General features: G+C 47.1%; 1 protein-coding gene across 4 annotated transcripts; it reads left to right on the top strand.

Annotated features, from left to right (window-relative positions):
- The first annotated feature begins 602 nt into the window (after positions 1-602).
- On the top strand, positions 603-25,504 carry SLC6A4 (solute carrier family 6 member 4). 4 transcript variants are annotated; one of them, XM_042442718.1, is made up of 14 exons: positions 603-626; positions 8,542-9,163; positions 9,987-10,121; positions 10,843-11,062; positions 11,746-11,884; positions 12,612-12,746; positions 14,074-14,177; positions 14,912-15,039; positions 17,071-17,183; positions 17,800-17,931; positions 19,107-19,206; positions 19,455-19,555; positions 21,725-21,892; positions 23,041-25,504. In XM_042442718.1, exons 2-14 carry the CDS (start codon positions 8,686-8,688, stop codon positions 23,113-23,115), a joined length of 2,028 nt encoding a protein of 675 aa, XP_042298652.1. In that variant the 5' UTR covers positions 603-626; positions 8,542-8,685; the 3' UTR covers positions 23,116-25,504. The 4 variants fall into 4 exon arrangements, with proteins under 4 accessions (XP_042298652.1, XP_042298649.1, XP_042298651.1 ...); XM_042442715.1 differs by lacking the exon at positions 603-626 and adding an exon at positions 2,154-2,478; XM_042442717.1 differs by lacking the exon at positions 603-626 and adding an exon at positions 4,843-5,320.
- Positions 25,505-27,198: the final 1,694 nt, after the last annotated feature.

The raw sequence follows: 27,198 nt of genomic DNA, 5'->3' as shown, positions 1-27,198 counted from the left end.
ACCTAATTTGTCCATTAGAAGAATACCTGGAATAGAGGAGGGGAGGTATTGAAGCAACGCTGTCCTTTCTTCTTTCAACCCTCTCCTCACCCCTTGAGGCACGTGGAGTGAATTAACTCCTTGCTTTATCTTTCGTTCTTGTTCTGAAAGGCCCCCGAGTCGATAAATATGAAATAAAACTAGCGCACGATGCTCATCCTCTCCCAAACAGAGAGGAAAGGTGGACTATATCTCACAAGGAATGCAGTCCCAGAGCAGAACCCGAGGTGGCAGCAGTCTCTCTCTTTCCAAGAAATGGCAATACTGTATAGTGAGGGAGATGGGTTGGCAGGGAGAAAGCATTTTCTCAGGTCTTTTGCTATCCATCCCAGCAGATATGGTCCTTCCTCCTGGCCTGTTCCCCCCCATGGGCATCATATTGGGCAGAGGAGACTTGCCTATTTCCCTTTCCTCCCTTTGCTATTTCTAATTTCCTTCTCTCTCTTTCTCTCTCCTTTATTTTCCCTGACTTGGGATGCTCACTTTTCCAAGTTGTTCCTTGCTGCTTTTAAAGAACCGTCTTCTTTGGGGTTCTTTCCTCCCTCGTCTTGGATGATTAGAAAGCAGCTGGTGATCATGGGAGCAGGGTAAGCCTTTGGTGAAGCCTGTGAGACTACAAGTCTCATCATCCCCAGGCTGAGGTTGTACCCTGTTCTTTTGCTTTATGGGTGAGAGATGGGATTTAGGAATAAGAGAGGTGTGTTAGAAGCCAGGATTTGGATATGTTAAATGTTCTTTAACTGTACAGTGAGTAATCTTTAGCTGTACAATTAATTTATGTTCAATAAGGTGGAAGAATTCAAAGACGAATATCAGTCTGCAAAGGGATCTTGTAGCCCTTTGAGACTTAGCTGAGAAAGAAGCTGGTAACATAAAGCTATTGTAGGTTTAATTTACTTATTTAATCTACTTCATCAAGCTACTTGCATCTGATGAAGTAGACTTAGTCTATGAAAGCTCATGCTGCCAACTTCTTTTTCTCAGTCTCAAAAGGGCTATCAATCCTTTTTGTTCCTCTAAGATGGCTATGGAAAGGTTATTGGGATGCTTGGCTTCAGACGCCTGGGGTCCATGGTGGCACAGTTATTCAAGGCTGGTGGAACCCTATAGTAGGATGAGACTATGAGGAACCACAAGGGCATGTGGAAGGTGCTCTCATTCGATTCCATAACTTTGGGACAGGTGGAGGTCCTCACACAGGCGACCAAAGTGGGACAGGTGGACAAACCCCACATTCTCCTTACCCAAATCTTCTTTACCCTGTTGCAAGGACTGGACTGTTTCATTGTACACCTTATCTTTTTATCTTATGCCCAAGTGTGCTTTTAGGCATGTGCCTGCCTCCCACAGTGGTGCGAAGATGTCCAGATCCAGGCCGTTCTTTCTTCTAAAGCATCTTTAAAACTCTGTCAAGTTTCATCCTGGGTTATCTCCCATCAGCAAAAACTCTTCAGTCCTCCTAGTTCAGTGTTCGCAGCTCTGTCAGACAGATGTTCTTGGGTCTCAAGAGGTGCAAGGCCTTCCCATCACTTGTGCCTAGCTGGAGATGGCTACGGGATTTAGCTGGGCAGTTCCTTTATCCGGACGCTGCACGCTTTGCTACTAGTCTGATCCAGAGATTAGACCTTCTGGCGTGGGATGTGGGTCCACACATACATGTTTAAATACAAACGGTGTCTCCCATCTGATGGAAAACTGGAGGAAGTCTTGTGACATTGATCAGTTATTGCAAGGCCTTGATAACAAAACCCAATTCCTTTCTCCGCTTCTATGTTTCCCCCCCCTTAAAGCAAACAAACAAAGAGGCAGAAAGTAGCCATCAATTTGCCCCCTTCTTACTAAGGGGCTTTTTGCACCCTTCAGTGCTACCTGGGGCCATGCCAGGACACCTGTCCCTGCCGGAGTCTCTCTCTTTCTCTCTCCTCTTCCAGCCCAGTTTCCCAATCCTTCCTTCCATTTATAGCTGCTATTGCAACCTCAGCCGGTCGGATCTCAGAAAGAGGCCCCTGGGGCGGCTGCTAAATCCCACACATACACACACACACCCTTCACAGTCTCATCCCTGTTTGCCGGAGCCTCCTCTTCTTCTAGTGCGGTTGTGATCCAGACCTCTGTTTCAATGTAGACACCCCCCGTCTAGGAGGAGGGAGCAAAGCCTCAGCGACAGGACTGCGGAAAGTTTATTTGACTTTAAAAAAACCCAACAGAGGTGGAGGGGGGAAAGAAGAAAGAATGTGACGTAAAAACTTCTTAAAGAGCTCTTTGGCAGTAGATTATCTGGGAAATCGGACCATGTGAGAACCGGCCAACAAAAAGCCTCCCCTTCCGTGGCTGGTGGCCCAGAGTCTCCAAAGCCAAGGTAGGGTCCAGGTCAGAGAGAGGCAAGCACGGATGCGAGGCTGGGTCAGAGGACCGCAAGGGAAAGCATCACAAGCCCAGGTACTTGCTTTCAATGTCTTTTTTCCACCCCTTTCTTTTAATCAGATGTTTTCATCTTTTAATCGGATGTGGCAAAAGCTCTCTTATAGGATGAGAAAGAGGGGAGTTTGTCCTTTCCAGCCAAAGCACTGACACTTCTCCCCTCTCCTCTTGCAACCTGGGACGCGAAATCCAAAATCCGGCCAGAGTCGTGCCCAAATCCCTCTCCAGACAGACTGTGCATGCATGTATTTATGCGCACATTTCAACGAGACGCTTTTAAAAGGCTTTCTTCAATTAAACAGGACTCTATCTTTCCATCCCGTCGGTGCTGAAGAGGAGAGGGAAACATTCTCCCCAAACTCCAAGGAAGAGAAAAGATGATGCCAAAGATGGAATTTCAATTTAAGGTTTTTCTTTGAAGAGTTAAGGAAGTGTGCCTTCCTTTTTGCTCCTTTTTGCTGATTTTACAATTATTATTATTGTCTGTCTATACATGCTTCTTGTTTGCCGCCTCAGTTGTAAGTCTTGGTGATGAGAGACGGGGAGCGGTGCGTGTTTTGACAATGTTCGGCGAGACGCTGTGGCGATTTTGCTTAGCTTGCCCGGTGAGCTGAAAGCACATTGTTTAAAGGAGTGAAAAACAGTGTACTTAAAGAGCGGGGAGAGAGACAAACGGTTCTTATGTCTGTTTTATCTTGATCTCTTTTCCCCTTTTGGGTGGTAGTTATGTGCAGGAAGGATGCAATACTGTGCAAACTCAAGTGTTGTCCATTCATTTTGCATTTTCAGAGTTCTCTCACCTGAGAAAGTGAGAGCAATCTCTTTTCTTTTCTTTCCATAAAGTAAACAGGAGGGAACTTTCTATCCAAGTGGATATTCTGGTTTACAGGTTCGAACTTGAATGAATGAAGCTGGGATTTGGGGAGACGAGAGAAAGGAGTGAGATGTAAAATGCCGAAAGCTGTGAAACATGTAGTGAAACTGGGAACGATCAGGAGCATAGTTGCTGAAAACGGGGGGAAGATGGTTTTGGAATTGAACGGTGAGAATTGAACGGCATCTAGGCATGTGTTTAAATGGAAAGCAATACTTCGGGATGGTTCTTCGTTTTACTGTGCCGTCAATGGATTTCACATCTAGGCAAAAGATTCTCACCAATCTCCGGGGGATTTCTAAAGTTTTAGATGGGAAGAGAGCAGAGGACAAGGGAATGACTCTGTCGTTTGCTGCCATGATCCTCTCTTTGGAAAGATTATGATTGAGAAATTGAGGTGCATGTAGTTGTTTTGAACTTTCTTTGCCTTCTGTTATCGTTGTGGTGTATCTTCAAGTCCATTCTTACTTAAAGCGACCCTTTTCCAGGGCTTTTATGGCCAGATTTATCCAGACGGGTTTGCTGTTGCCGTCCTCTAAAGATGAGCGTGTGTGAATTGTCCAAGCTTCCCCAGTAGATTTCCACGGCTGAGCAGGGATTCGAACCCTGGTCTTCCGGAGTCCTGGTGCAACGTTTACTGCACCGAGATGGCTTCAAAAATAGGGTCCTCTTGGCAAGATTTATTCAGAGAGGTTTGCCATTTTTGAGGGTGACTTGCGGGGATTTGAACCCAGGTCTCCTGGAACCCTAGTCTGTCAGTCAAACCATGACACCGCGTTGCCTCTAAAGACATGGGCTGTATCTGTAGAGTTTGCATCTGACTCCTAGGATTGCTAACAATAGAGAAGTACATGTTCTCCCTGGGAGAAAAGGCTATTTCATTTTATATACATAGACATAGACATGTATATATAGTCACTGATTTATTTTACATCCTGCTTGGCTTCCAAAACTGACACGCAAGGTAGCTCACATCATATGTGTGTGAGTACTGAAAGTGGAGTTTGAGTCCGACACTCAGACCACTAGACCGCACCGATCTTTACAGGGAAAGTCCAACACATGTTTAAAAAGAGCACTGCCATTCTTAGAGGCTTCCAGGAAAAGAGGATTCGCTTTTGTCCAAGGCAGTCTGGGGGCCGCAGGAGCATCCTTTGGGCACCGTGGGTTGCCCACCTTTGTGGAGGATAATCCGTTCTGAATTATTCCTTCGCGCAGTCTAAAAAGTTCTTGCTCTTTTTTGCAAAACAACCTGTTTCTAAGGCTCAGAACATGACCAAATCTGTTTGTTTGTGTTTGCAACGGAGGGACTTTGGACCCCCATCAAGAGCCCGTCTCCTCCGTCCCACCGGGCACAGTTTGAATATGGGAAATTGCCCGAAAAAAATTCCTTTGCCCCAGTCTGTCTGGGATTTCCAAGAATGCAGCCGGCAATAAATAGTGGCCAAGATATGCGGAGGACAATAAATAATAACCAATAACAATAAACAGGGATGGATAGGAAGCCTCCTTGGAAGGAGGAGAAGGAATGAAAGGTTTGTGCCGTACAACCGTTGGCTCACGCGACCTCTTGTCTAAGCCGAGAAGAACGTTAAAAATGCCCTTGGCTGTTTTGCTTCTTCCTGGGGAGCGAAAGATGGGTCCCAATGGTGTTGAAAGAGCAAACTGTGTGCAGGGTTGGCTTCTAACCTTCACACAGAAGGGCCTCTGGAAAGGGGACAGACCGGACAAATAAGACAGTCTTGACATCAGTTGCAAAAAGAGGTATGGAATTGGTTAACTGGTCCGATTTAGCCCCTGGGAGAAAGACAGGTATGGCTATGAGGCAATGAAGGTCTTGCAAAATCTTTCTCTCCTCCAACATCTCCACAAACTCACAAAACCCCTGGTATCTCCAGTCAAAAGGAATCAGGCCTCACCGGCTAAGATTCATGCAGATTTTCTTCTGGATGGCAACATTCCTCACCATTGGCTGCACCGGCTCAGGTTGGTGGAAGTTATGCACTCTCCATCAGTCCCAGTTTGGCAGGGATAGTCCCAGTTAATCCTTCCAACTTCTTCAGCTGCTTTTAAAATGTCCTGGTTTCTCTCTCCTCCTTCCACCTTTCCTCTCTGTCCCTCAGTTGGCTTCAGTTGCTGCAAAACTCAGTTAAAGTGCAATGGTAGGTTGCATCCAATTAATTCAGCAGCTGGGAAAGCAGGGGGCAGGATGTCCCTCTTCCCAGTAGACTCTGGCAAAAGCAAATGGCTGCATCCCCTTCCAGCTTGTGGGGTCTTCCTCATGGATAACTTTCGCCATCTTGACCACATGCTGGCTCCACTTCTGTAGCCCCTGAAGGCCCCCAAAGCCCTCCAAACCTGCCCCCATTTATTGAAAATAACTCTTATCAAGTAGCAAGCCCTCCAAAGGCAAGAAAGGAATATCCCCCGGCCAAACGTCGATTATTTCTTTGTTTGACCAAAATGTTTATATCCAGCCCTACGCAGGCCAGCCTGCAATAAAACCAATTTAAAAGCTCAACAGTAAGAAAAATAATTCAGGAGCCTGCGAAAGGATTCAGCGAGTTAAAAAACGGGTCAACGAAGCAAGCGAACGAGTTAAAAAAACACAACGTCCAGCCCACGTGATTTTACAGCTGGGGCTGTTTTAGTTTTACGATTTCCCTTGGGGGATTTAATGATCGTGGCAGAAAGAATAGGTAACCTATTTCATATTTCATTTCTCCAGAGCGGCAGCTATGGAAAGTCAGGTCACGGGGATCAGTGGCGGCGGGTCAATCTCTACCACCTTCTTGCATCAGATTCAGGGGGTATAAAGTCCACCTGAGCTGCATCACTTTGGATACTCACCTGGCACCAAACCACATACACCCAAAACACCCACCCATCTAACTACATACCCACTTTCCGGCCAAATTTTGAAATCATGCCCGGTCTCGAGTGCCAGCGATCTTCCAAAGATGCCCAGGTGTGTTGTTTTTCCCTGGGTGAAACCGAAAGCGGTCCTCCCTGCCCTTCTAGTGCCCATTGCCCGTCTCCGAGGATAGCACAGGTTGGATTGATGATTAACGGAGGTTTGACAATTGCAACATGCCAGGGGTGTGGAAGGCTTTTCCCCCTGTGGCTGGCATGGTGGAGGCACCTCAACAGTCCCAAGTGGCTAGGAATTTCAGGTAGGTCAGCCTTAGACAGGAGAGATTGGGGGACCTACCTTATTCATGCAATGTCTTAAGTCTAACTTTCATTCTAGCAAACCTTCCAGGTGTGTTGGATTACAAATCTCATCCCTGCCAGCCAGATGGAGCAGCAACTGGGCATACTGGTTGGGGTCAGTGGGAGTTGTAGTTCCAACCAGTCTAGAAGGCACTGAAAGGCTGATGATGTTAGGCTCTGTGGCACACACAGGTCCCGAAAGGCTCTCAAGGAACAATTTCAAATGAGAGTTTTAGAATCAAAATAAGAAAACAAATATTGTTATCAAGTATTTGCCAACCTAGAGTGACCGTAAGGTGAAACAGTTATGGGGTTTTCTTGGCAAGGTTTTAGGAGGCTGAGAGAGTGCAACCACGGTCTCCCAGTGGGTTTCCATGGCAGGGCAAAGAGTCAAACCCTGGCTTCCCAGAGTCACAGCCCAACACTATACTTGGTCTGATTTATTATTGGTATCACAAAAATCCTTTCTCTTCTTCCATCATGTAAGTCACTGTGTCCCGAGAGTCAATACATTTTGCTCTGCCGTGTGTATGCAGATGGGTAATATTGAAAGAAAAGAGCAAGCTACTAGTCCTCATGATGCAGCAAGGAAAGAAAAGCCTGCAAAGACACGGAGGTGTCTTTTCTGCAGAATTAAATCCGAAACGGATTCACCACCTGCCTGGCATAGATGCCCACAAACTATGGGTGTTACCAGGGTAAAAGAAATATTCTCGTGAGCGTTCCCGAATCTCTCCGTTTATTTTTACGAGTGTTTTCTGTTGACTTTAAAGCTATAAAGCTATGTCAAATAAAATGCTGAACAGCGAGTTAGGTCCACAGTTAAGGTAGGATAAGTCCAGTTTGGCCTCTGGTCCAGTTTGAAACCTGGGTACACAGCAGCGCACCGACGGAGTTTGCAAAACAAGACTGTCTCTTGCTGATCACTCGAAATGCCTGTCCTTCAACTGCATCTTTAAAAGTGGAATAGAGGTGCTGTAAGGGTGCAGTGCAATAATCTAGTAAGAAAAGGCATTCTGCGCCAATTTGGATTATCTTTTTTTGGAGAGGAAGGATGACGGTACCTTTGTTGCAGAAACAAGAGGACAAACTTGGGTCTTTCCTAGCAGCCGCCAAACTTGTAATTGGAAACGGATGGAAAACTGGGGGGGAGGAATCTGTTCCAGAAAGAGAGAGTTTTATCATTAATAGCAGGAATTGGGATGGTTGGGGGGAGGCATGAGCCAGGCAGTTACACTCCCCAAGGAAATGGTTGCAAACGTTCACAAGGCAGGGCTGAGCCTAGGAATTAGGTCCCATTCAAACCGGCAGGTCTTACTTTGGAGTAGAGACATTTAGGATGTCAGAGGAACACTACTTTCCTAGGTGGCAATGGAAACCCACAGATGCATTGTTATTATGTGCCTTATGCTATGTGGATCTGGATTACGGCAGCCCTGTCATAGAGGGCTTTTTTAGGTTTATTCGGGGGGGTGTTTGCTTTTCTGTGAGGCTGAGAAAGTGGGACTTTCCCAAAGTAACCCAAGATTTTTTCCATGGCTAGAAAGGTCTCCTTGCATCCTAGTCCAATACTCAAAGCAATGTACTACGTTGTCTCCAATATGACAACCCTCTCCACGTTTCTTCCAAGGAGGTTGGCCTTAGAGGTGGAAAGTGTGTGGCCTTCCTAGGGTCCCTCAGTTGCCATGGCCAAGCAGGAATCCGAACCCTTGTCTCCTGGAGTCCTAGCCCAACTCTCAAAACCACTTGACCACACCAGCCCCATACTGTATCTGTAATTTAGAACTTACTTAACTGAGAGTTTGTTACTTTCTTCTTTCTATTACTGTTACGTTCTCCATTTCGCAGTTTTCTAGCGGTTACCATTTAGAACTTTGGACCATGAATGATTCAGATCCCTCTCAGTTTCTCTGCAAAGCACCTGTATGCATTGAGGCTGCTATATAATCAATAATAATCATCATTCCCCCCCCCTTTTCCTCCTCAACTGGCAGGTAAAGTGGCATCGTACTCAAAGTCTGCTGTGCCCGTGAGCCGTTGAGGCTGGGTGTCGCACCAAGGACTCTGTGGCTGGACGGAGACCACTTGCCAATGGAAAGGGGTGCTGTCTCCATCACTGCCTTTTAACCACCGCCAGGATGGAGAAGCCAGCCCTGAGCCACGAGAGCCAGCCCCTCACGTCTTCTCCGAAGGAGTCCTCGGACTGCACTGAAGAGGGGGACTGCGCGGGTAATGGACACCTAGGCAAGGATACCCAGAGGGCACTCCCGCTGGCAGAGGGGACAGACAAAGCCCACGTCGGCCAAGGGAACAAAGGGGCAGCGAGCCCCATCTCCAATGGGTTTTCAGGGGCTCAGAGCCCAAGCTCCTTCAACATGGCTGGAGGCAACGAGGGGACCCCTTTGGCCACCCCAGTGGCCATGACCATCTTGACCACCAACAGCAACACCACCACCTCCATCCTGTGCGTGGCGGACGCTCAGCAGCAGCTGGTGGAGGTGGGCGAAAGGGAGACCTGGAGCAAGAAAGTGGACTTTCTCCTCTCCGTCATCGGCTACGCCGTGGACCTGGGCAACGTCTGGCGCTTCCCTTACATCTGTTACCAAAATGGAGGAGGTGAGAGGGCCTCCTGTGTATCAGGATGGGGATTCGAGAGGAGGGGACCTCTCTTCCATCCAAGGGAATCATCCGCCGCTCGTAATGTGAACTCAGGGACATAGTCCACCTTAGTGTGTGACAGCATAAAAAGTTACAGAGGAATCCTGTACCACCTTTGAGGCTAAGTGAGAAAAAGCAATTTATGGCATACATTTTGGAGGGCTCTAAGCCGCTGCATCTGATGCGTCCACGAAAGCTTACGCTAGAAATTTCTTCCTCCCCGTTAGTCTCAAAGGTGTCAGAGGACTACAACTATTGCTTCTTCCTCCTCGTCTCCTTATCCTTCCAGGGACAGCCTTCCAGATGATGTTGGACTGCAAGTCCCAGTAGCTTCCCAACCAGCATATCCAATGGTTGAAAGATACTGGGAGTCACGGCAGTGTCTGGAGGGTTACACAATTCCCTCTCCTGCTCTAGAGTCAGAGGTAGGCCAAGCATGGCTTTCCAGATGATGATGGACTGCAGTTCCCATATTCCCCAGCTATTGGCAAGGGATCTTGGGATTTGCAGTCCCCCTCACAAAGGGCCTTGCCAAACAAGATCTGCTTGTGAGTAAATCTTACCAGATTATCTAGCATTTCTGGTCTACCTAATGAGAGGACTCCCTTTTAATTCCAACTAATTGGGAGAAGAGCAATGCCTCGCAGGCGTGATGTATCGTGAAAACAACTGATAGCAATGGATAGGTTGTTGGACTGACTTCCCATTCCTGAGGGTTCACGATTTTGCCATTCCTGTTTGTTCCTTGGAACCATGTTTAACGTTCGTCTTTTTGGCTCAGGGGCTTTCCTCCTCCCATACACGATCATGGCCATTTTCGGAGGCATCCCACTCTTCTACATGGAGCTGGCATTGGGGCAGTATCACCAGAACGGATGCATCTCAATATGGAGGAAAATCTGTCCCATTTTCAAAGGTAATTCTTAAGACTTAACGGATCTTTTGTAAGGTAGTTGGGCTCATGGGTCTCCACTGAAACACTCCTGGTACGTCCTCTGGTAGTTTCTCTCTCTGGTTGAAGGCAGAGAAATATGAAGCATATGAAGCTCAGACTTTTAAAATGAACCGTTACTCCAAACTGATAAACTTTGCGTGTAGTAAATCATCTGTCTCTTAAGGGCATGGATTTCCAAAATATGCACCAGCATAATAAAGTGATAAGGTCGCCATTTGATACGCTTCTGCCTATCCTTAGTTTTTTCCCTTAGTTCCTCTCCTCTCCATCTTGTGCCGGAGCTTCATGTGTGCCAAGAAGTCTTGGCATAACCACTAGTTTGATTCGTACGTGTGTTACATTTTTAATTCTGCCTCTCTTTCAAACATGACCCTCAGGACAGGTAACAAGAATGCCACATAGTTCAAAAACCAAATTTCAACGACAAAGCAATGGGGGAAAACAGCCAGTTAAACCACACGGACACAAAGGTCAAAGCATCCAAGCAGATGGTTGTTGTTGTATGCCTTCAAGTCTGTTTCCAAGTTATGGTGACCCTAAGGCAAACCTATGACAGGGAGGTTGGATGGGCATCTTTCAGGAGTGCTTCAGTTGTGGATTCCTGCCTGGTAACTGTTTCAGGAGTGCTTCAGTTGTGGCTAGATATACCTTGCGGTAAGACCCTCTGATTCTCCTTCCCCAGGAATCGGCTATGCCATCTGCATCATCGCCGTCTACGTGGCCTCATACTACAACACCATCATGGCCTGGGCCTTGTACTACCTCATCTCCTCCTTCACGGACGAGCTGCCCTGGACCAGCTGCACCAACCCTTGGAACACCAACAACTGCACCAACTATTTCTCCAACCGGAGCATCGCCTGGACCGCCAGCTCCATCTCCCCGGCAGAAGAATTTTATACGTAAGTGCATGTAAGTGGAGAGACGGCCGTGCCGGAAAAGAAGGGGAGGGAGGGAGAAGGAAAAAGAGGAGGAGGGTATCCTTGAGCCCCTTTGCTTCCTTTGTGTGGTGTTGCTTTTAAAGGACCCTTACTGGTACATTTCTTCTGGTGGCCATGATGATATAAGTTCAGCCTTCCATTAAGGAACACACTCCCCTTGGAGTCCTGACTGGCACCAATATTGCAGCCAAGTAAAACCACGGTTTTCTATGAATGTTTTTGAGGCCTGTTTTAACCCCAAAACCCCCGAAACACCTGGCATGCACATTTTAATCCATTTTACATATTTGAACTCATCTGACCTTGCTTTTGTACTTGTTAATTTGCTTTTTTAAAAAGAGTTTTAAATTACAGTACTTGCATTATTTTTATTATTCGTATTGTTTAAATTGAAACAGGCAGGGGTCCCTTGTTGCACGCTCCTCCTTTAACTGTTTTGGTTCTCGGCTTGTTGGGTTTCCACGGCTGAGCAGAGATTCAAAGCCTGGTCTCCAGAGTCGTAGTCCACCACTCGGACCACTATACCACACTTGGACCCCTGGAGACTTAAGGCAAATGTGCCCTGTCTTTTCCCGCCTGCCATCCCCTTGGCACTGCCTGTCACCTCGAATGAAGCCACAAAGTCCATGTTCTTTCTATTTCAGCCGGCACGTTCTTCAAGTGCACCGAGCCAAAGGGTTGGACAATCTGGGCGGCATCAGCTGGCAGCTCACCCTCTGCTTGCTCTTCATCTTCACCATTGTGTATTTCAGCATCTGGAAAGGGGTCAAAACATCTGGAAAGGTGAAGAGCGGGGCCAGCGGCTGGAGCAGAGAGCGGGGGGAGGATTTAATGCTGTATCTTGACTCTTGGGGCCACCTTGATTTTTAGACATCAAAACAGTGGGGAGAGATTAGCCATTCTGTTCTGCTGCTGCAAAAGTTTTGAATCCTTTAAGGTTCCTTGGAACCTTATGTTCAGGGTGCTGAAGTGTCTCCCCAATGGATATTCAACACCATGGAGAACTTTGTTATGTACTCCACTCCTGACATGGAAGCCTCTGACCACCGCTGATGCTGGCAAAGGGAGCACTAGTCCCTCAAAGTTACATTTTCCAAGCGGTAGGCTTCCTGTCAAGATTACTGTCCAGTCTTTCCTTTCTCAATTGACTGGCCCTGGGTGAGTCAATGGCTCTGCCTCCCTTCCACCTGGTGGAAAAGGAATTGGTGACGAATCTGTGAAGATGGTTTCACAACTGTGAGTCATCCTGCGATGCTTCGGCGCACAGGGCCCCACTCCTACGTGGGTGAAGCGAACCCATAAAGAGCCAAGAAACAAAGACCACCCAATAAATGGTATTGGCTCTGGGAAAGCGAAAAGTTCTCAGAAGCCATATAAGCCTGGAGACCCATCATTGGATGTCGCCAAACATCATTATGGATTCAAGGAGTGCCAGTTTTCTCAGTAGTACCAGGGATTTCTCCTCCGTCAAATCCTCAGCCAATGCCGTCTTAATTCCTTCTCCAAACAGGTTGTGTGGGTGACCGCCACGTTCCCTTACATCATCCTTTTCATCCTCCTAATACGAGGCGCAACCTTGCCCGGAGCCTGGAGGGGGGTACTCTACTACCTGAAGCCTGACTGGCAGAAACTTCTTGCCACAGAGGTAAGGGGAGAAAGAGGGGAAGCAGAAGGGGAGTCGTGAGTGTCTGCTTTTCTAAAGAGCCATGGCAGAAATGGGGAGACAGATAAACGGGGCGGACTGAGCCATGCCATTGAGACCAGTGCTTCTGATGTGAAGGACTGATAGTTATTGTTTTCCAATAATAGTGCCAAGAACTGGCACTAAGTATGTGCCCATTGCCTACAATCGATTCTGTCTTTCCTGGAGCACCACCGGTCAGGAGACCACCATTTTGTGCAGTGCTGCTCTAGGATGCACTGCACTGTAGAGCTGATGCAGACACTCCTTTAAGTGCCATGGCTCTCTCCTGAAGAATCCTAGGATGTGTAGTTTTGGGAAGCACCAGCACTCTTTTGGCAGAGAAGGCTAAAAGACCTTGTAAAACTACGCATCCCAGAATTCCATGGGATGATGCTAGAGCACTTAAAAGTGGTGTCAGACTGCATTATTTCCAATCTAGAGGCGCCCTTAGACAGTCCCCACAAACATGCTCTTCTTACACCTGCTGGCAATCTGTCCCAGTCACCATGTTCCCTTTTCAAAAACCGCACCTCTCTCCATCTTTTCTGAGTGTTTCCAAATGATTCTTCTATGGAAATGCGGCGGGTGTTGAGATCCAGTTCAATTGAGCCTTAACCACAGGAAACATTCGACCGTCCCTTGGTACCCCCTCCCTTTCCAGCATTGCATATGAAAGTCTCAGATGCAAAGGGGGAAAAGATCTGGGCGCTTTTAAGTAATAAATGCAGCAAATACCGAGATTATGGCTTCTAATATCGGCGAGCCGGCAGCCTAACCGCTGATAGGAGAGAGTTCAATGAAGAGGAAATGAAGACACTCCGTTCCCTGATAAAGCCGCTTTTTCCAATCAGGCCCTGTTTTGCCTCCCTAAAAGTAATAAAGGGTGCTGGTATTGTATTGCGTGTATCTGAAGTGAGGAGAGGGCAGATTGCAATCGCGGCAGCGTTGTCTCGCTGCCGCATGTCGGCTGCTGTGAGCAGAAAGACACACCGGGTTGGTCCTGTCTGAATCCAGAGAAGGTGGAGGAAAAAGACACCGGCGCGTTCCCAGGAAAGTACAAAACTCTTGACCCAAACGGTGGATCAGGAGAAGTCAAATTTCACGCCACAGTCACAGATTATTAGGAAAGGGACTCAGAATAAAATGGCATACGCTTCTTCCCAAAGTTGGAACATTGCTTCCTACAGCCACAATGACCTGTCCTTTTTACTTTTCCTATGATTTATTTTACTGCCCTGCAAAAACGGTTGTTGTTGTTGTTGTTTTCCTTTCTGTTGTGTCGTTTTAGGTGTGGGTGGATGCCGCTGCTCAGATTTTCTTCTCCCTCGGTCCTGGCTTTGGGGTGCTCCTTGCCTTTGCGAGCTACAACAAGTTTCACAACAACTGCTACCAGTAAGCGCCATTGAGAAGGGCCAAGCGCCAGCCAAGCAAAACGCTTTGGCTGGGATTCAAACTGACAAATGCTCCCCAGGAGAGCAGAAACTATGCTGGGCTGCAGGTCATGGCGTGCCTATCGTCCAGATGGCACAATATGACATTCTCCTCTCCCTTCGTGAAGAGAAATTCAGGGGCACGTTTTCCTTTGGTTTTGGTTTTTGTGGGGTCTGAGGTCTGTTTGCACACGTATCAGAGAGCAAGCATGGTTTGAGTCTCCACTTGGTCATGCAAACCCATAGGAGCACCTTGGACAAGCCGCACTCTCTCAGCCTCTGAGGGAGGCAAAGGCAAACCCCCTCTGAAAAAACCTTGCCAAGAAAACCCTGTGATAGGAATGTCTTAGGGTTGCCAGAAATGTTTTGAAGGCACATAAGACAGCAACCACATGTGTATGTGGGTAGTCTCTTCATGGGCTCTCCACAACCCCAACCTGTAAGACAGGCAGAAGCCTCTCTCAAGATGACAGAAAAGAAGGAAAAGGCCAAGCAGATCATTTTTTTCCCTTTAGAGCTTGATTCTATCTGTCCTCACCTGCCTTTCTGGGATCTGCTTGGCCCTTTCTCTTCTTCTCTGTTCCAAACCAGGAGCAATAGGATACCTCCAGACTGGGCTAGGAGGAAGCACAGGATGGTTGTGTCTGGGAACATGTTCAGAGTCCATCTTGATTCTCACATGGCTTTTCATCCCAGGGACGCTCTGGTCACCAGCGCCGTCAACTGCATGACAAGTTTCATCTCCGGCTTTGTCATCTTCACCGTCCTCGGATACATGGCTGAGATGAGGAACGAAGAAGTCTCAGAAGTTGCCAAAGATACCGGTAAACTATTCTGCGTTTCCTGTGATGTTCTGGTGCCTCTAAGTCCATTGCTCCTTATCCAAGGTGGCAAGACCACCAACAACTCCCAACAGCCTTGGCCAGTAGAGCCAAGAGTAAGGAATGCTGGGAGCTGCTGTCCAACATTTTGCCCACTTTCAGTCTACATCAGTGCTTCCTAACCTATCTGATGCAGAGGACTGGCAAGGCTGTTTTTTGGCCAGGGACCAGCAACATATTTCTGCCCATTGACTAAGGCCCATGGAACAACTGGTGCAGCTTGGCTATGCTGAGCTTTGGAGAAGAGAAGGCTGAGAGATGCACATGCTAGAGCCATCTTTGTTGATTGGAGATGACCAGACCAATGAACATTGCTTAGCGATTGGGCCAGACCTTTACCTTGTATGATTCAAAGACATAGCCATGTTAGTCTGGAGAATCAGGATGCAAAGGGATCTTGTAGCACCTTTGAGACTAGCAGAAAGAAACAAGTTGGTAGCATGAGCTTTTGTAGACTTCAGCCAACTTCTTCCCATGCTGTTTTTGGAGTGGGAATCCAGAGACAGACCTATAGAAGTCACTTCTATAAGTGGGTGAGAACTTCAATCCAAATTGAAAACCTATGGATATGGAGATGTTTTGGCAAGGGCAATTTTAATGATGGTCGTTGGGTGACAAAGGCAGCCAGATAGCTGTAGCCTAGAGTCGGAGAATAATCATATGAATGGATATGGTTATTTACCTCTTATGGTTGGTGTTTGCCAGTAACAAAGCAGGGTCTTGGACCACTCACCTTTTGGCCTTAAGTCACTAAGCCAACAAGGTGCTTGAAGGGAGTGTGATTGATGGAGGACTGAAGGCTTGTCAAGATTAAATGCTGTGCTATTTGCCCAACCCAACCCAGAGCCATACCAAGATAGCGATGTACTAAAATAGGGGTATACCGAGATAGCTTCGCACAAGGTACCCATTTGGGTTGCTAAATCTGCTTCCTTCAGGCGTCCACCCTTCAGCGTTGGCTCTGGGCAATGCTTACATTGGCAAAGCGATTACTCCTGGACCCAAACCGAGTTACGTAAAGGTTTTGATCATCGTAACGCGCTCTTGAGCGGAGCTCCCTTTGAACGGTCTTCGGAAAACCTGCCGTCAGTCCAAAATGCGTCAGTCCGAGTTTGCAATTTATTGTACTTCAATTGTTTATTGTGTTTTGATGAGGCAAGCTACCCTGGGAATAGGTTCAAGGGTGGGGTACAAGTGCCCAAAATAGACTCAAAACTAAATTTGAACAAAAAGTTAGTGTGTAATTCCATTATGAGGATGGCTGTGCCCGCTCCTAGTTCATTTCTGAGGACAAATGAACGTTCTGGTTATGATTAGACTTGGACCAGGTTCCTCGAAGACCTGCCCTATCTCACATCATCTTGTCTGTTTGTTCAGATCTTGGAAAGAAGTTAAGCAACCCGTTCCACTGCCACTTCTTGGTTGCGATGCAAAGGTTGCAGAACTCCATTCCCCGAGAGATCAGCTCAGCTCTTCCCCTATTAAGTTTTAGATCATGGCTTGGAAACATGCACACTTCCAAATGTGATTAAACAGCAATGCCCATCTCTTCTGGACTGGTAGCTAGGGCAGCCACAATTACCTGTCCTCAAGCGTTGTCTTTGCATGCTAAACTCAACACAGACATTGTGGTTATGGTCAGTCTAGCTAGTTTGTTATTAATATATTTCTTGGGTGGGAGGCAATGGTGACAAACGGCTTCTGAACAAATCTTGCCAAGAAAACCATAGGATAGGGTCACCAGCATGGTGCAGTGGTTGGACAGGGATTCAAGGAGAGCAGGATTCGAATATCCGCTCAGCTGTGGAAACCCAGCGGGGGACCTTGGGCGCAAGGCACACTCTCTCAGCCTCAGAGGAAGGCCCTGGCAACCCCCCCCCTCTGAACAAATCCTGGCAAAGACTTCTTGGATGAGTGTCCATTAACCAAGTAGAGACAAAGCATCCTGACTTCACAATCTCCTTGCCTCCACAGGACCCAGCCTCCTCTTCATCACGTACGCAGAGGCCATTGCAAACATGCCAGCCTCCACTTTCTTTGCCATTATTTTCTTCCTGATGCTGATCACTCTGGGGCTGGACAGTACGGTGAGCAACAACACCACAACGCCACGCTGGCAGGGAAACTGGCCTAGATCTTTCCATAGGGTTTCCCTTAGTGTAACTCGCTGCATGCAGAGTTAAGTGCTGATGGACTACACAACCCTTGTGTTGAGTGGCGACATTATGCAACTGGATTCACATGTGTATTGGCATCCTCCACGCATGCACAACTCCATTTGTGCAAAATGAGTGCAGGATGATTAACTGATTAATTAATTACAATACTATCTAACATTTTCCCCAGAAGGGACATTAACCAATTAAAGCAAAGAGAAGCAGCAGGGTGCAATGGTTTGAGTGTTGGACTGTGACTCTGGCAATCAGGGTTCGAATCCCCACTCTGCCATGGAAACCCAAGCCACACTGTTGTAGCCTCAGAGAAAGGGAAAGACAACCCCTCTCTGAACAAGTCTTGCCATGAAACCCTGCAATTGGTTCTCCTTAGGGTTGCTGTAAGTGGGAGGCGACTCGAAGGCACATAATGACAGCTCAAAACCATCCTTCGGATCAGTTCAGGTCCTTTCACAAACTCTACATACAAACACTGGGGCGGGTGGGTAGCCACCTGTCCTCCGTTGACTCCTCACTGTGCTTTTTACAGTTTGCAGGCCTGGAGGGGGTGATCACTGCCATCGTGGACGAATTCCCACACGTCTGGAGCAAGCGCCGGGAACTGCTGGTCCTGGGTTTCATTATGCTCTGCTTCATGGGCGCACTCTCCACGCTGACATTTGTGAGTAGCTCAACATTTCAGGGCCAAAAGGTCCACAGAAATGGGTAGGAGGAAGAGTCAGAGATCTGGCCTCCAGAATCCTTTCCAAGCTCTGTCATCTTTATTCTTAGCCTTGGGTTTTTTGGACTCACCCCCATCTCACTCACTTGAAGCACAGCGCCAGGTACGACAAGGCTGTGGCTTTGAAAGGGAAGCAATGGCTCTTTCTTCAGTCTTAGCTCTGTGGCTTGTTGGGCGTGTATCTCTTTTGCCTCCAGAGTGTCTTAGGTTCAAATCCTGGTATTTCCAGTTAGAGCTTCTGTCTGATATCTCAGACAGTTGCTGCCAGCCTGTGCAGGGGTTAGGTCAATAGCTCTCAACCATTGGCACACATGCTTGGGACAGGAGAGTTCATTGGTTTTGCACATTTTGGGTGATTTTACACACTCGTGTATGTTTTTGTGTGGAAAAAATTGTTTCTGCAAACTCCCGCTTCCCAACTCAGAACATTTTTGTGCCGAAAACAGTCCGTTTCGTGCAATACACTACTTTTCTGAGAAAACAACTTGCACTTTACCTGCACCATTTGCAAGTTTGGGCACAAGGCAGAGAAAATCCGTAAGTGTTCTGTGCTTCCCTCGCTGCTCCTGCGATACCAACCGGCTGGATCAGACGCCAGGCTTGGAAGCAGGCGGACAAGTATCTGATAGGGAGACATTGTACGGAAACCAGTAATGAGAAATCTCTGGAAAACAACGTATTCGGGATTGTTTTTTTATCAGCAATCCTTCCTCGCTCTGGGAAGCTTCCTGTCCATGAGGCGCCCAGCTCCAGCTAGCGGTCCAACTCCCTTCCCTCTGGACCAGTCTGAAAAAGATTTTAAAATGAGGTTTTTCCCTTCACCTTTTCTCTAAGTCATGGGGACACACCTCCAGGACTTTCCCACCAAGTAAAGGAATAGAGAGGCACCGGTCCTCTGAGGTTATCGCACTCAAAGCCTCCCCTTTGCATCATTGTGTGAGGCAGGCAAAGGGAAGTTAAAGATATGGGTCAGCAGCGCCACTGTTGACGTTGCAGGATGTCTCCGGCTTCTTTGCACTTTCCTATATCCTGAAGGAGCCATGGACTACCCTTTTGGGGACTGGAAGTAAACCTGTCATTTCCAACAACCTCTCGCTCTTTTTTCACCCCCGCAGGGTGGTGCATACGTGGTGAAGCTGTTTGAGGAGTACGCCACGGGCCCAGCGCTGATAGCTGTCGTGTTTCTGGAATCCATCGCGGTGTCTTGGTTCTACGGTGAGTTTAATCCTGTCACTGGCATCCTGCTCAGTAGTTAGGAGATTGAAAGCTGTATCGTAAGCTTGGAGGTCTCTCATTCACAAGGATAGAATTTAGAGGCATGGCCGTGTTAGTCTGGAATATCAGCATGCAAAGGGATATTGAAGCACCTTTGATACTATGTGAAAGCACAGAATCATAGCATCGTAGAAAAACGCCCAATGAGAAGATATTGCCTTAGATCCAATCTCATGTTGTCTTTACAGGTGTGGCCCAGTTTTCCAGGGACGTGAAAGAGATGCTCGGATTCAGCCCTGGGTGGTACTGGAGAATCTGCTGGGTTGCCATCAGCCCAATTTTCCTCCTGGTGAGTATCCTTCTCTAGCCACAGCATAAAACCAGGGAGAACCTCCTTTCCAGTCTGTTGGCACAGTCTTTTCATTTGAAAGTTGACATGCCCTTCCATGAGACGAAGCATATGAGAAAACACTACGGAGTCAGGTGCTTCAGAGTGTTAGGACTGATGTAAATAAACCCTGTCAATGGGGTAGCTTTAAGAGGAACAAAACTGTCACATGGGGTACATCTACATTGTAGAAATCATGCAGTTTGACACCGCTTTAAATGCAGTAGCTCCATCCTATGGCCTGCTCTAGTTGGGACTAGTAAGGTTCAGAAAGGGCGATGGATGGGAAGAAAGCAGGAAAGAAAGGTACCAAGTGATGGTTTTAGTAAACACCCAGTCATATTTTTTACAAAGCTCGATGGAAGAACAGCAGAAGCCACTATGTCAAAGCCATTTCTAGAGTAACTAAACAAAAGTTGCAGCTCCCAGACCTTAAATTAGCTCTGTCTGCTTTTGACAGTGTAGTTAACACTCAGCACACTGAGCAAGGAAGGACTCGGAAATGAAGGCCCACCTGATGGTTCTGAAAACCTCTTGCTAAGATGATGAATGTGTGTTTAGCAAATTTCCATTTTATTACCAGGGGACGGGGAAGGGGGAGATAGAAATGATGTGTAACAGCATCAATCACTCATATACATACACGCAGCCGCACTTTATGAGGCTGAGGCAATGAAACGAAATGGAAAGCAAATACGCCTAGGTACTGTACTTGCTAGGCAGGTGTGGAGAGCTGAGAGAAACAAGAGGTCAGGGGCAGCATTTTGTGGGGCTGCTATGGGTCAGCTTAGCGTAACCGTAAGTAGGAAATGGATGCTGGTACAATCCCAATAGATTGCCCCTTCAGGAGCAAACCTGAGATTTGGGGCCCCTGGTGATATCATTCAGCATTAGGCATTAAGTCCCAACCCTATTTGCTCATAACTTGTTATTAGAACACAGAGAGGGGAGTATATATGTTTTTTCTGGCTGGAAATGAAGAGAAAAATCTGAGCCTGGAGGGTCTGTTCCCAGATCAAGATGAAATGAAGGAATTATTCCTCACAGCCTACATAGAGGGGATAAGCAACATTTTTTCTAGCCAGAAGGTAGATGTAGAGCCGAATGGAGGGTGCGTTCTGGTGCCACAATGGCCAGAACGAAAGGAAGAAGCTAAATAAGTAAATCCGTAGACAATCTTCCTGGATAATCTTTTGAGGTTTCAGCAAGAAATCAACGAAACCTTGCAAACTGTAGCAAGCTGGTATTCTATAAGCCAAGGTGGAGATCTGCATACACTGCTTTGCCTGGAGCCCACCAGTCTGCCTAGAGTTGACCCATGAAAACTGGCCATTAGGGTCAGGCCCTGAGGAGGCACAGCACTCAACTTGCAAAGACAAGGCACAGAGGAACATGCAGTCTGCACAACTCCGCTTCCTCCTCTCTGTAGAATACGTCCGTTGCACAACGGTTACTTCTGCATGTGCAGTGTGACTTACACATGCGCATGTCCCTAAGAGAATTCTGGCCAATGGGTTATATATGCATTCTCATTCCTAGTTCAGTCTTGATGTGGATTTTATGTCCGTTTTGAAGGTTTCTTTCCCCCCACAGGTCCAGGAGATGGCTCATCATTCATGCCCAAATTTTACCCAGCCTTGTGAAGGTCTGGCACCCAAAGAGTCTTTGTTGACACATGACAAATGAATCAACCGCGCACTGATAAAGCTGTCTTCTATGTCATTATTTTTTACAGTTTGTATTCGGCGTGTTAGCTTTTCATTAAGCCAGTAGAAAAGCATATTTAGCTAAGGAGATATGTTCCTTCGAAGTCACCTGTCGTGTTATGGTGACCCATGAAATTCGTAGGGTTTTTTTTAGGCCAGTAATCCTCAGAGGTGGTTTGGCCAGTTTCTTCCTCTAAAATATTGCCTACGGCACGTGGGATTCGTTGGCGGTCCCTTCTGGACTTGGGAATTGGTCTTCTTTTTGTACTCCCACTACCAGGATTCTGGGAGCGCCAGTCCAAAAAGGCACCTTTTTCTTGTGCTCTGGTAGTCTTCTGTCCCAAGCCGGCTTCCTTGCTCTCCAGCTACTCCTTCTTCACCTAAGCCCCAATCCCTGTCAACTAACATTTCGGTCTTTCTCCAGTTTATCATCTGCAGCTTCATGTCCAGTGCGCCAGAGCTTCGCCTCTTCGATTACGTTTATCCCTTCTGGACCATGGTGTTGGGTTACTGCATCGGGATATCATCTTTTATCTGCGTCCCTGCCTACATGGTTTATCGGTTGGCAACTACGCCGGGAACAGTTAAAGAGGTAGATCATCCCACCGGGTTCTTGGTCCGAGGAAACCAGGGCTGGGCTGGGGGAGCCCAAAGGAATCCCCACCTCTTTCTCATCTTTGCTGAATGGGTGGATGGGTCGCTGTAACATTTGGGTACCGTCATGGTTTAATGACAGAGCTTCCTACTTAGTGGAGGACCCCAAATGAAAGAGGAAACATATTCAGGGCTAGCTGTCTTGGCCATACAGCAAAATACAGCAAGAGAGACCTGCCAGATGTAAACAGAACAAGAAGTGCTAAGAAGAGGCAAGGTTTCTCCTGTTCCCCCCACTTAAATGAACAAGACGTGGGTTTGAGGGTGGCATAGGTAAAAGGTCCACACTTGTAGCATCAGAGGAAAACAGAAGGTTTATAGATCCAGAGCTATTCCTACATTGCTCCGTCCCCTGGGTCTACTCCATGGAGAGACCACTATTAGTGGCAGAGTTATACCCATAAAGCTTTCGGTGGGAGTAACAGGGTTCTCTCAGGTAGATTTTGAGCAGACGTTCCTCACTTGGTGGACAAGCATCTCTTCCTTATCCTGGCCCATCTTGGATGAAAGCGTTGGGATAGTCTGTAAGCCATGATCGAATATATTTGGCTACTTGCTTCAGGTCTCTTAAGGTTAAGGTCAGTTTCCATCTTAATCTTCATAGCTCATGCGCTATCTCCCTTATCAGGCTCTTCCTAATCCCTTCACTAATTGCTCAGAAGCGGTCCTATTTAATTGAGCAATTAGCTCTCCTCTTTAAAGTCCCACTTAAATGCTGACTTCTAACCCATCCCAACAATTTTATTGTTGGTTGAGGAACAGTCTGAGCAGGTTTGAAAAGATTTCTCCAGGGTCGAGAGCTAAAAATAATGTCAAGTCCTTTCCGGTCCACTGTGGGTACTCTGCCCTGTCCTATGGTTTTCCTCCTCTGTAAGGGTTGGCTTTCAATAAAACGGTCTCTCTGCGTGTATGAGAGAGATGCAACTCTGGAAAATGTGCATACAGGATACTGGCCAATGTCTTTGACTGTGTCGGAGCCCATCCTGGGAGAAAGGTGGGGTATAAATTCAATAAATAAATGAATATCCTTGGAGAAATAGCTGGCCCGTCGTCCCACTAACGCACATCTTTTTTTCTCCTCCTCAGCGTATTCTGAAAAGCATCACGCCAGAAACAGCCACGGAGATTCCCTTTGGCGACATCCGTATGAACGCTGTTTAAGTAGCCATTTTGATTTCGGTGGATGTGGGGAGAGGCGGGGGAAGGAGGCGGCGGTGCTGGCTCCTCCACTCTCATTGCTTTTTAATCCAAAGAACTGAGCGTTTCCAACCAGAAGCGTGTTCGTTGTGATGGGAGGCAGAAATGTGCCGGCCAAGGTTTTAGGCCTCCACAGATTTCCACAAGAAGGGCAACGCTCCTAGGCACCAGAGACTCTTTTTTGAGTTCGTATTACTGCACTGGTTTTGTTTTCGGAAGCATGAAGACGTTAAGACGCGCGAGTGCAAACTAGTACTCGGAACTATATACCATGGGCCAGGGGCCACCTGAATCCACGCATGGTTTATTCAGGCCTTATTCAGGCAACTGCTGCAAGTTAGAATTGTATTTAAACCCATCTCTCTGTGCCAACTTATCTGTTTTAATCCTCTCGCCGTGTGACCCTCTGTAACAGAACCCTGTTGTATTTTGCTTCTAAAGATCTCCCAATATTCAACTAAGCTGAAGTAACGCAGGAACAACCTAACCAGTCTTGCTAGCTGTGCCTCATCCAAGTAATAGGAAGTTTTGCTGCTTTGAAGGGCCAACTTGAATCTTGCAAGAGCAAAGATGCCAAAAATGCTCAGACCGTAAGGGTTGGATGTACTTGATCTTAAGGTTCACACACTGCGATGCCATTTGAGGTTGCTAAAGGCGGGAAGGAAATTTGAATCTTTGGGTATCCCAGTTGTCGCTAGAAAACTAGCTTGTGAGAAAAGGGAAAACACACCTCCTCTCTTGGACATGTCATCTTTGGCTAGGATTTTTCTTTATCTATCAGACTCTGTCCATAGTCCACAGTTGTAAATCTAGCCGAGCTGCCCCACATAATCTTGCATGTACATCACCTTTAAGAGTGGGCTCAAATCTAGTTCAGATGGTGAAGCCACCAAGTGGGGAAACATGTGGCTGGTATAGGGGCAAAATGCCTCTTGACCACCACCTTCCTCACTCCAAGTTGCAAGAAGTTTCAGGAGCCAAGCAACTTGAAGTCTCCCCTGATGTAGCTTCTTTCTCTCAGCCGCTCTGCTGCCCACAGCTCCAAACACTGCATACATTCAGCACAACAGTTCCTTTCCTGCCCACGGTATGTAGGCATTTCCCTTGCGCTTTCAACATCGGGGCCACACCGGCATGGCGTTTCTTCCAGCGGCCTGAAGCATTCATGGAACATATCTCCCACATGGCAGTGTTAGCCACACCCCGAGGAATGATTCTCAAAGATGTCTTGAACTGATGCTTTTATGTCGGGTGGGTTGTTGTGCATGCTTCTTTTTCCTTCTTCCCCGTTAACTTAAATCTTCTGGAAAGATGCAAATCGTAACCATACTCCACTGCCAGTGTGTTTGAGAAGACCCAGATGAAGGACCAGTCAGGCTGCTGTGTTGTCCCAGTTGAATATACTGGTGCCAGCAGACTGGTTTGCAAAGGGGTAGGAGTGTCACCTCTTGCCACTGCGTTGAAGACGGAAACAGCGGAAAACTCACATACGTTTCTGTTTATTAAGTGCTTTTCCCATCCATGGTACCATGTTGAACACGCAGGCTGCCTACCTCTTAGTAAGTTGGGAAAGTGACTACTGGAGGATCAAGTACTTCTGTTCCTGTGCTAATCTATCACTGGCAGGTTTGTGTGTTCACTGCGACAGTTTCTTAATGGATGATCCGGGAGTGATAACCCGGATGTACAGTGTGCCCGCCACAAGGATAGCAGTGCCACAGCTCCGTTGTGCTTTTTATAAGCTTTACATTTTGACAGCTTGTGGGAGCCATTAGGGCACCGCGTGTGCGCATACATGCATGTCTCTACTCCTGCTGAGAAACAAGTTATGTAACTACCCAGCCAACTGGGCCACACGAAACCTACCTAGTGCATAAAATGCTCAGATTAGAATTTATTAGGCCCTTTGCCAGACGCCGCTGTTCTAAACACACTTATCCACAGAGCCGTACGCGTGCCAAAGAAAACAGGAGTTAAACCATTTCTGCCCTAGGAGCACGGCCCTCCGAGAATTTTTCCTGTCCAGGCCCCACCAAAGTTAACTGAGGCCTTTGCAAAGGGTTAGTTTGAGAACTTAGCAGGGCAACTGCTCCGCTTCCTCTCTGAACTGGGACCATGGTTATCTTGTTTGTTTGTTTGTTTTTTGTACAGAGAAATTAAAACTGGAGTTTTATTTTACAAAACTGAAATATCCCTCTCTAATGTATACAAGAGGCACCTATATTAAATTTATGTTGCTGCTTCTGCTATGGAATGTCCCAAGCTGGGTTGTAAGTGGTCAGTATGTGCCTTGCGACGTAAGCTATTGTTGTAATTAAATTTAATATCGTAATAAAAGAGCAGCTGTATCCCCCCTAGCCGTCTGGTGGGAAATAATTTAATAAGGTTAGATGACACTTGACTGACTGACCTAGATCTTTCTGGGTTTTGAATGCCTGCTTGGTGGGACTGTGACTTCCAAATAACTGTGCATTTGTTACTCAAGGAACATAGGCAGAGCCACCTGCCATGCCTATCCAAAATGCTAGAAAACTGATCCAAACCTGGCTGTGAACAATAATGTAGAGCAGTGCTTTGCTCAGAATAGTGATCCATGGACTAGTGCTAGTCCATGAGGCACTGGTTGCCAGTCCAGGAAAGAAAGTTGTAGTCAATGGGTATAAATATGGTGCAGGTCCCTGGCAGAAAGACCTTCCACCTCAGAAAGCTTAAAAAGCTCTTGGCCTAAACAGGCATCCGCCTTTCTGTTGTGTAAGATTCAAGACAGATGCAAAGAAGCTGAGCACTGAAAACAGCACAAACGCTTGTCATGTTTCCCCAACTGAACCCATGGAGAACAACCCTTTCCCCGCTCCCTGAAACACCACTACAATTGGGCAACATGCAGCTAACGGCCAGGGAAATGATGACCCTTTCCCTCTTCTTGAATCTGTGGCATCTCTCCTCCTCATGCCTCTGCTGCTTTGTATTGCTCAGTCACTTCCTATGGGTCCAGGGCAGACCAGCCTGCTTCCTTAGGATACTGAGCCAGGGCTGTAGCCAGAAGGTCACGGCCAACAGCCCTGGCGCCACAAGAGCCACGCTAGAGGCGGTCTTTGCTTCACTGAGTAGGTTGGAATATTTTACACACACACACACACACACACACACACACACACACACACACACACCTCTTGCCTTTTCCTCAGTTTATCATTCAAGGTGGCTTGCAAGAGTAAAAACAAATTCAGATAAATACTCAAGTTAAGAACCTTAGGCCAAAGCCAACTGTTAATCCCAACCAGTGTAGACCCGCTTAAGTCAAATGCATAAATGCTGTCTCACTATGTTCATTTTGACTGAATTTTGCTGGAGCAAATCATTTGATCTAATCAGGCGAGTACTGCGACAGAGATAAGTTTTGATTTCCGAGGGCATTTATCTAAGACTCTGTTGACTGTGATAAAGGAGGAGGAAGACCACATATTCTCCGGCACTTCTGTTTGCTTCTCTCCTGATTTACACAGGCCAACCACATTCACCAAACACTCGCACCAGACCCTCAGCCAGGATTCCTATCTCAATTCCATAGTTTGGAGCAGATATGAGGAAGGGAGTGGGAAACAGTATGTCAGGCTTGTGGATTTCCACAGGGCCTCATCTAGTCACCTGGTCATTTATGTCCTAGCTTCTTCTCTCATTGGGAAGGACGGAAACTCACACCTCTTGATCCAGGCTCACATAAGCACTGTTGTGTCACCATTAGCAGCAACCAAGACGTCGCTCAATGATTCTTTATGATATGACAACTTACTATATATGTGCAGCATCCTAATGCAGCCTTATATAGACAAGACAGGTGAGAGCTGAAAGACAGGTGACATAAACTTTGGTAGACATCTCCTTTTCAGATGCAGATGTACTTCTGCATACTGCAGTTTCTTACTCTCATTATTACTGTGAGTTACTGTAATATTGGGATGCCTCCTGACTTGCAATCAAATGCTTGTCAGGGGCCTTTGGAAGTCACACCAAAGCCACGCTCCAGCCCTGTAGCATGGCTTTGGT

The sequence above is a fragment of the Sceloporus undulatus genome, chromosome 11, assembly GCF_019175285.1.
Source record: "Sceloporus undulatus isolate JIND9_A2432 ecotype Alabama chromosome 11, SceUnd_v1.1, whole genome shotgun sequence".
Lineage (NCBI taxonomy): Eukaryota > Metazoa > Chordata > Lepidosauria > Squamata > Phrynosomatidae > Sceloporus > Sceloporus undulatus.
Note: the sequence above shows the minus strand (reverse complement) of the source record. Positions and strands in the feature narration are given on the sequence as shown.